At 35.9% G+C, this 9,929-nt stretch overlaps 1 protein-coding gene and 1 pseudogene across 1 annotated transcript in view; one reads left to right on the forward strand and one right to left on the reverse strand.

Moving 5' to 3' along the window:
- Positions 1–9,391, reverse strand: part of LOC149202248 (uncharacterized) — a 207,304-nt gene extending 197,913 nt beyond the window's left edge. Inside the window, exon 1 of the mRNA XM_089403139.1 lies at positions 9,038–9,391. Within this exon, the coding sequence (XP_089259265.1) occupies positions 9,038–9,376 (339 nt within the window). The 5' untranslated portion in view covers positions 9,377–9,391. The remainder of the gene's footprint in view (positions 1–9,037) is intronic.
- Positions 5,481–6,261, forward strand: LOC149202252 (uncharacterized; annotated as a pseudogene).
- Positions 9,392–9,929: the final 538 nt, after the last annotated feature.

Below are 9,929 nucleotides of genomic sequence, written 5' to 3' on the forward strand. Positions count from 1 at the left end.
TTTATTCTCTATATTAGATATTAGCCAAGTTACCAATCACCTTCTGATAATGAATTACTTTCAAATGAAATCTCACTTATTTCAGTCTATCATTTTTTTCTAATACCTAAAATAAGACTTGGTAATGCAAAGTTTTTTCATTATCTAAAAGACCTCGAAATGAGATCGTTTACTTGTCAACGTCAAGTTTCATGCTTGTTGCCTCACAAAAGAGATTGATAATATCTTTATGGTTTTCAACCATCCTTCTATTTTGTAACACCCTACATAGTCACTTAATTAATTTTAATAACATGCACTCATTATTTCTTTTTTGTTTTTTTTTTAAACAACATAAATTAGCCTTTAAATTATGAATTGCTCACCAAACATTTCTAATCCCAAATAAATTTGTGAATATATATATATATGCGCTAACTTGGTATTATATTTAAGATATTCATTTTACAAGTGCTTTGCGCTTACCGAACTCTAAAATAAAAACTTAAATTAATTAATCTATGAAAACCGGTATCGTATAATTCCTCAACTTTTTTTTTTTTAAATACTCTTATCTACAATTGTCTATTTGATCGATTATCACAATTATTTAATTTACTCCTATTAAATTATAGTTAAGTAATACTAAACACTCATAACAATCTATAATACTATATATGAGAAATACTATATATGCTATATATTTGATTACTTGGCTACCTAACTCATAGGTCTTATTTGAAGGGTTATTTGATTCCAACAATATAGTACTTTGCCATAGTTGGAGATATTGATATTAGATGAATTTAACACGTACCACGAGCTTGCCATGGTATCTAACTATTTCTAAGGTACCACTCAAATTGCTAGTAGATTAGTTTACATATGCGTTAATTATTATCGTCATAACATATGGTTAACGATAGTAAGGATAGGTTAGGGTAAGTTTACAGTCAAGTAAAGGTTGATGGTGCATAGGGCGAGTTTGAATGCATCTTAATCGATGATCACATCGGTCGAAAATTTGCCATTTATGTTTGATGGATTTCGATTCGGGAATCAACGCTCTAACTCTTGTTTCTTAATTTTTCAAATTAAATTTGTGATGTAACGTGGGAAAATGATTTGTGGTAGAGCATGGCGATGTTTTGGTACTCATAGATCAAGAAACATGGATCTCTTTAGGTGGATCTGCCTGAGACAAATATTAATGTCTACCCATCTCCGGTGTCTATGAACCGCAAAAAAAAAAATACCAAGTAAACCATCAAGCTCCATGGATCTCTTCGAGTAAATCTGCGCGAGACAAGTATTAGTAGCCATCCATTTCTTGGGTTTGTGAACCACATAAACAAAAAAAATACTAGATAAACCATTATGTAGATGAAAGGTTAACCATGGGCTACCGAGGTAATTTCAGAGTTTTGCAAATTCAGATGACATTTTGACATGAGTACGATGTTGCATTGGCTTTGGATCGAAGTTGCAGTTTACAATTGCTTGTTGCAAGAATTGTGTCGTTATTGTCCCATCGGTTCCTAGTTTATGAGAGTTCCCAAATCATATATCAAAGGTTGGAGGCAAAAACAATTATGAATTCAATTGTCGACAACTATATATATATATCTATGTTGCACAAGTTTCCAGTACGCGGGCACTTCTGATACGCGAGAACGAGTATCCAGCACGGTAGAAGTATTGCCCAAATTTACAGGAAACGTCAAGTTGGGAGCGGCAATAATATAATATATATTAAAAATAAAAATAAAATAATTTTAGATAAAGGAGGAATGACCTGTTATAGAGTTTTCTGAACCCAACATTTCGAACTACCAAGTGAGTCCATCATCAGGGGATGCGTCAATAGAATATCATCTTTAGAATATCTATTGACGCATCCCCTGATGATGGACTCACTTGGTAGTCCGAAATGTTGGGTTCATAAAACTCTATAACAGGTCATTCCTCCTCTATCTAAAACTATCCTCACCTATATGGATTCATTATTTAATAAAATAATTTATTTATTTCCATCCAAAACTTGCCAATCAAATTCCATCTTGAAAAGAAACATGTAAAAGATTGAACTTTGAAACATCGCCCAAAAAAATCAAAATATTAATCCATCAACAATTTCTCAATCAAATTCTTTATGAGCAAAGAAACATGCAGAACTCCCAAACCGGAAAAAAAGTTTTTATTACTCAATTATTTATTATGTGATTTCATGAAACGCTATATGTTAAGTCATTGGTTCAATTCTTCGCCCTTGATGTAATCTCACCAATATTATATATATTACATCTAATTATGATAGAGATAAGAAAAAATAAAATATAGATTAATAGTAATTAAAAAAAAAAAAAACAATAGAGTTTAAATCCAATGTTATTTTAAAAAGAGTTTGTATAATAAAATTATAAATTTCCAAGTTAATATATATATTTTATACTTGAATAAATATGAAAATTAATTAAAAATTATTTTTTTAATAATATTTATATTTCATAATTTCAACTTTTTTGTTTGTTTGTTTAGTATTTGATCTTATGAAAATTAATTAAAAATTGTTTTTTAATAATATTTATATTTCATAATTTCATTTTTTTTTTTTTGAAGTATTTGTCCATTCAACTCCGGCGATAATGATGGTTTTTCCAATGGCCAACAATATTCCTAAATTCTTTTATATCCATCCGTCATCCGCGTATATGAGGAGAATGAATAGTTTTCCAATGACAAAGATCATGATTGGCCAGACACCTCATCTTCATTTGGATAGAAGGGCTTCCATAAACAAGTTGTTTCTCTTAGTTCCAGACCCATATCCAAATCTAAACCCAGTGGCATACCCTTCCCTTCGCACAGTTCCATCAGTTTAAGCAACACCCAAGCTTGCAACGACAAATACACCTAAGTTTGCACTTATTCATTGCAGTGAAGCTCCAAAAACGTGGAAAATTGGTTGCAGTGAAGCTCCCTAAAAACTCCGAAATACCTGTTGAAGCTCCCAACGATTTCCTATCAACGCCCAAGCTCTCAGGAGCAGGGATCTTCAGGTATGTGTTCTCCCATGCCTAGAAACAGTGCTCGTGTAAAATGTTAATTTCATAAATTAATATAGTCCCGAAATTGTGGCAACAACTATGTGTGGAAGTTTGGTGAATCTTGAATAAGACTATGTACACGGTGAGCTGCTCCAAAAATGATTTTTTTATTTGAAAAATAAATAAATCATAAACTAATCTATCATATACTTTTACAATGTGTTTCACTGGGAGTTTAGGGTGAGCAAACGCTGTTCACCCAGCATTGAATCTGAGTAAGACTATGTACAGGGTGAGCTGCTCCAGACTAATAATGTTTTTTACCAAGGGTTTGGGTGAGCAAACACTCTTCACCCGGCCAATCTCCTTGCTTCGTTTTCACTGTTCACCAGCGAATCCCCTTGCTTCGTTTTCGTCTTCTGGCCCGTTTAAATCCCGCACATCTTGAATAAAACTATGTACAACTGTGAACTGCTTCAGGCGCCATTTCTTCATTTGAAAAATAATTAACTCATAAACTAATCTATCATATACCTTTGAAATTAAGCGGAACGCATTTTTCACTACAGGGTTATGTGAGCAAACACTGTTCACCCCACCCAATTCCCTTGCTTAGTTTTCGTCCTCCTCTAGCCAGTTAAAGTCTTACACATGGAAAAGTCGCGAGCGTAAAATTCGGTTCAATCTCCTGCAAGATCAACGTATGTACAGGTTGAATTGTCAGTCGAAGAAAGTGTTGACGCCTCTGATAAGTCTGCAACTTGACATAGTTCGGTGTAATTACTTGTAACTGTTGCCATGATTGGATCACAGAGCTGGAAGCCACAGCGAAGAACCGCACTGCGAAACGCCGGCGCTTTTCAAGAATTAGGTACGAGTTTCTCTGGAAAAAGAAAAGCATAATGAATAAAACACGATCAGAGTTACCGCTAAGAAACAGATCTGTAAACTGCGCCTCTATTCTACACATCCGTAGATTCAGCCAACTTTTACCAATCCACGACTGAATTAATCAACGGGAATCGTTCTTCCTGGCCGGATCTTTAAAACCGATCCTCTGTAAAAACCTTGAACGCTCATTGCCGAAGCTCCAATGGAGACTCCAAACGGAGCAGGGGAACAAAGCACAATTTAAGAATTTTTCTGCGAGATTATTAAAGCGGAAGGTGTAGAGAGCGGAAACAAATTATATATTAATCCATTTAATATTCTAAAATGGAGTACGAAACCGAGGCCTTGCCGAGCCGCGTAAAGAAAATTTGGCCTTCCCGTATGTCTTGACAGTTTGTTCCTTATTAACAAATTGCCTACCTGTTATACATGCGACTGTAGAGTTAAAAATTTTCCCATTGCAGTGAATGTTTCTGTTTTGAAGTCTTTTCCGGAAAAGTGCACATGTCACCCACTGAGACACCTCGTCAATGGCGTTGTTACCGCCGGGGAATATTTAACGGCGACTATAACGGCGTTATGCAGGCCCAGGAGAGGCATCATCGATCCTTCCATGTTCGCTATGCGGATTGTCGTCTCCACGCGTTCTTTTCCGATGTATTGACTTTATTACGGTCACATCAGACGGCTGCCCAGTGAGTTTCAGATCGCTAGCCAACATCACTATTTGCTAAAGAATCAGAGAGGAATGTGATGCGAATTGGAATCCTAATCGGATATGCCAATGCCGTAAAATATTTTGAGGGGCGCATCATTGTAATATATGCCATTGCCGTAAAATATTTTGAGGGGCCATTAATTTGAGGAACAAAAAGTACCCTATAAGCATAGGGTTATTAGTAAAGTAGTGCATCCTGAAATAGCAAGAGATGTAAGTCAATGTGTATTCTTGATGGATCTTTAAAGAATTTCGAGAAAATAGTAGTCTTAAGCCATGCTCTCCTCAATATTAAGCATCGTTTCAAAAGTCCAAGAAATAAAATGATAGTGCACTTCCTAGATAATAAAAAAAGGGATCTCTAATGTTATTGAAGCAATAGCTAACAAAATGTAAAATGTAATACAATATGAATATTTACTTTTTAAGGTTTCAAACCAGGGGGCAAATATCCTTAAAAATAAAAAATAAACCAGAAACTCTAATGTTATTTCCTTGGGATCCGGCATGTGAGAGCTAGCTGGCACAAGTTCTATTTTAGTAACCTGGGATCCATTTCTGTTTTTGAAGGATCTGTTTACATGGTGGATCCTACGCAGATCTAGGGGGATCCATATTCGTATCCATATCCAAAACGCAGATCCAACATCAAAGCCCAATGGATCAAGTAACACAATAATTTTGTAACGTTGTCAAAGAGTAATGAAATTATGAATTTTCCTGAAGAAAAAAAACCTATGCCTAACAGATAATTTTGTATATTTATATAAGTTAACCTTGGTCTTTACGTAAGTTAACATTGGTCATTATATTCTGTCTGAAGTTTCATGAAACTCTTATAAACCATGGCCAAATTAGCGAAAGTCCAGCTGTTCAATGGTGTGAAGGTGTTGGTTGTACTAAAATCAGGATTCAAAGTGGAGGCTACTTACAACCTGAAGCTACTATTGCTCTGGAAGCTACTTTTCTCTTGGAAACAGACATTTAGTTTGGACCCTCCCATACCCCTAACATGGATCTGCTTGGCATTAGCAGCTTTTTTCCTCCAACCAATAGAAAGGGAAAAAAACATCGAACAATTGTTTGAGAGTTTGACTGAGCTAAATAAGGAAATAATAGCAATGCAGTTTTGGAATTGCTGACAATGCTGCTGAAAAAATATTAAAAACTAAAACAATAATGGCATTGAATTCAACTTGGAGGTAGCATTTTAGTCCAGAATACCTCTCTCACACTTTTCTTGTTCTTGAATTTCTTCTGCAGCAGACTGAAAACAAGTATGCTTAAAACATTCACATACGTTAAAAGAATTGTAAAATTTTGCAATGCTTATCAAGCCAGGTACTGGTTGGATCTTGTATGGAGATTCCCAAAATTGTTTTGCCAACACACCCTTTGCTTAATTTTATATATAATTCCTTGCAGATCTCCTCATCGTTTGACTTGGCAGTAGAAATTCTTACTGAGATTGTGTGTTGCCATGAGGGCTTGCCACATGCATTACTTCCCATGGTGCAACCATTTAAAGATGGATTGTTGCTACAATCATTTGCAAGTGGAAATGAAAGGCTGGTCAATTGCCTTGTGTGCTTGATGCCAATAATTGGGAATCTACTCCTAGTTTGATTGCAAAGGTTTACACTAGTAATTGCAGTGCAAATCAACCCAATGGAATATTTAGAATTCCTGATGGATTAGCTGATCTCCTAATGAATACAACAGAACCACTTATCAATCATAGTCACCTTCTAGGTCCAACGCATTTTGTTCAGAAGGTGTTTGCTGGAGTACAGAGCTCATTAAAGCCAGCAATCTCCTGGAAAAATGTTGAAGCCAAGATGTTAGTTCTTAATGTGCTTGCACAGATAGTTTAGAAAGATGCACAGCCTTTTGGTTTCTGAATCATAATGCGCATGGAGATGTTTCTGTCCAATAGCTCCTCTGGTGGACTAACAGAGTTTATTTGTTTGATGGGGATTGTGAGCTGTCAAAAGTGATTCACAATTTGACCTGGCACTGCACCATAAGATATTTGGAGGTACCTATTACTTTCTTAGTAAGAGTACTGTATTGGTACAGAACAACCTTCGTAGGTGCCTTATATACCTTTCTTGCAGGGTAAGATTACGGTGCATCTATTGTGGAAGTCATGATAGAGAGTGAAGCCATCGAGGCTCTCTTGGAAGTTCTTAAGTGTCATCAGAACTAGGAGAATGCAGCAGAACTGATTGAAGACTTACAGGATAATGTGAAGATTCTTGGCAGTTGAAAAATCAACAGTTGCTCCATTGTATCGGTATTTGCTTGACACGCAAACTCAAACTCAACAAGCAAGACTGTTAGGTGCTCTTGCACCAGGGGTTCTGTTTCAAAATGAGAATGTCAGGGGTAATAGATGCCATCTCTGTCTGTTGTGCAATAGTGAATCAACTAATGATGGTGGTTTCCATTTGTGCCTTGTAAAATCAAATTATGTACAACCGCTTACATAAGCAAGTAGTTGCAGAAGCTGGTGGTATTACAGAGACAACAGGAATGGGTTCTAAGATTCATGAAAGGACTGATACAGTTCTTTGGATCCGTAACAGATTGGACCCTAAAAGGCCAGTTTCATCTGCTGTTGTCAAGTTCAGACTCTTAACAACAAATGAAGTTCGCCTTTAATCCAAAAAAATTTACTTCAATGATTATGCAGTGAGAACAACGAAGACAAGTCACTGCCAAAACTACATTAACCTGCAAGTTGTTGGAATGAAACTGAAGGAAGTCCCATATAAATTTATTTTAATGATTATGGTATGAGGAAAACAAAGATAAGCCACTGTCAAAACTAACTTTAACATGCAAGATGTTGGAATGAAACTGAAGGAAATCCCAACTGACATTCATATAGTGAAATGCAACCTTACAATGCAAAAAGATATTGTATGAGAGTAGGCTAAGAAAAATAAGAAGGGTCGAATGAAGTTGTGACATCTCATATTAAGCCAGAAGATACATATTCACAATTTTAGTATTTGATCACATAATCATGCTAAAAGACTCTTCCTGTAAAGGGTCAAATGAAGTTGTGGCATGTCCTCTCTTCAGAGCATCACATATTTCCAATTCACATTTTAGTATTTAATCACGATAATCATGCTAAAAAGACTCTTCTGGTCAAGGGACAAATGAAGTTGTGGTATGTCCTGTCTTCAGAGGATCATATATTTCCAATTTTTTAGGGCAGAAGATCCATATCACATTGTAACTTTTTATCACTGTAAAATTTGCTATGCTGAAAGATTCTTTTTGACAAGATGAGGAAAACCGAGATTTAAGCTCTCTGGATTTTTCTCATTTGAGCTGTCCACAATCCATGAAACACCTTAAAAAAGAACCAAGTGCAAGTCAATGACGATTTTGAAATACATATAGATATTATTCTTTGGATTTCACAATCCCTTTGACATATTAAAAAAAATTATAATACTGTATAAATGTTCAAACTAACATTAGTGTACCAAATGGAGAAGAAAGCCTTTAAATCAATGTATGCTCAATTGAACAACCACTTTCATCTGTCAGTATTTTTTTTAAGCAAGTGTTTTTGAACTATCATAAATGTATTTTTTTTTTAATATTTTAAATTGGGTGGAGTTAGTATGGACAGTCTATACGTCAATATTAGTAATAACTTGTGATTTGGCAAGGGAAGAGGCATTTTTTGTACTAGTAGTAACTTGTGACTTGGCCAGGGACGTGGTTTGGCAAGGGATGATACATTCTTCGTACTAGCAGTAACCTGTGACTTGGCAAGGGATGAGACATCTTTCTTACTAGCAGTAACTTGTGACTTAGCAAGGGATGAGACATCCTCAGTACTAGCAGTAGCTTGTGACTTGGCAAGGGGGAGACATCCTTTGTATTAGCAATAACTTGTGACTTGGCAAGGGACCAGATATCCTTCATAATGAGGAGGCTACCCATAGTGACTTGGAAAGGGACGAGACATCCTCCCTACTAGCAGTAACTTGTGACTTGGCAAGGGATGAAACATCTTTCATAGTGGGGCGCCTACCCTCAAGCCGCATCAACAAGCCAATATTAATTTATCAACATCTACAAACTCTACCCCTCTGTTTTTTAACATGTAACTATTACCAAGCAAGCACATGCTCTTAGCCATTAAGCTCACTCAATCTATACTAAATTATCATAAATGCACTGTAAATTTGACACCAAGCACATGCTCTTAGCCGTTAAGCTCACTCAATCTATACTAAATTATCACAAATGTACTCTAAAATTGACACCAGTGTTAGTGGACTGGGCCAAGTGTTGATGGCAGTTTAGTAAGATTTGTCTGAATTCGAGTCTTAGAGATAAGATATTGAGAAATCAACGAGACTGAACGACCCACCTTGGAGCTGGGATCTTCCTTCTCAACGACATCTCGCATTTGCCTCAGCTTGGTTCTGACCGCGTCGGAAATTGAATTATCGAAGTTCAGACCTCCATCGTTCCCTTTCTCCACTGAATTGCAGGTGGTTTGGCCGTTGCTCAGTCGATCCATTTTGTTCGTGGCCGCACTCCCAGGCCGAAGACATTTTAGCTTATGATCCCTCTCCGTATGGTTGAGTTGAAAACTCCCTTCGTTTTCATCAACGTGAAAAGACGTGTTTGACGTGTAGAATATTCCAATATTTTGGATCTGAGTTAAGAACTCGGGCAAGCAATATGCACCGACGGTATTTTCCATGTGAGTAGCAAATTTTGGCAAACAGTATGTTCCAATATGTCCTAATATTTAATAGCTATACAACCTATTCCATTAAATGTCAACACTACCTGGTGCACAAATTGCTCGAAATTATTTTTCTCAAAGGTTTTTTAGTTTAGTTCAGAGATGACATAATTATGGTACTATTTATTTGTAGATTTTCTTCCAGATTCATCGCATTATGTTTTTTGTTTTTTTTATAATCGACGTTTCGAATCAACAACAATAATTCATCTTCAGAATGTGAAAAATTATTAAAAAACTGATCTTATTTTTCAAATATATAATTAAACACGAAATATGGTACTATCTGTTATGCCCAAGTATTGATAAAGACGTCGTAGCCATTTTCCTGGTGTATGAAGACATGGTGGGAGCCGTGAGTTACTTGGTTAATTAGGGGACGACTTTAATGTCACTTGTGCATGTTTTAAATTATTTAAATTATTGTTCAGTTTTGATAATGACATTTCTTTGAGAAAAATGAGATCAGTGCTCCTTTTCCGAGGATATCTATTAGTCATGAGAGTTG

This window comes from Pinus tabuliformis, chromosome 2_1 (assembly GCF_031772625.1).
Source record: "Pinus tabuliformis cultivar Carrire ecotype Pingquan chromosome 2_1, CPIR1, whole genome shotgun sequence".
Lineage (NCBI taxonomy): Eukaryota > Viridiplantae > Streptophyta > Pinopsida > Pinales > Pinaceae > Pinus > Pinus tabuliformis.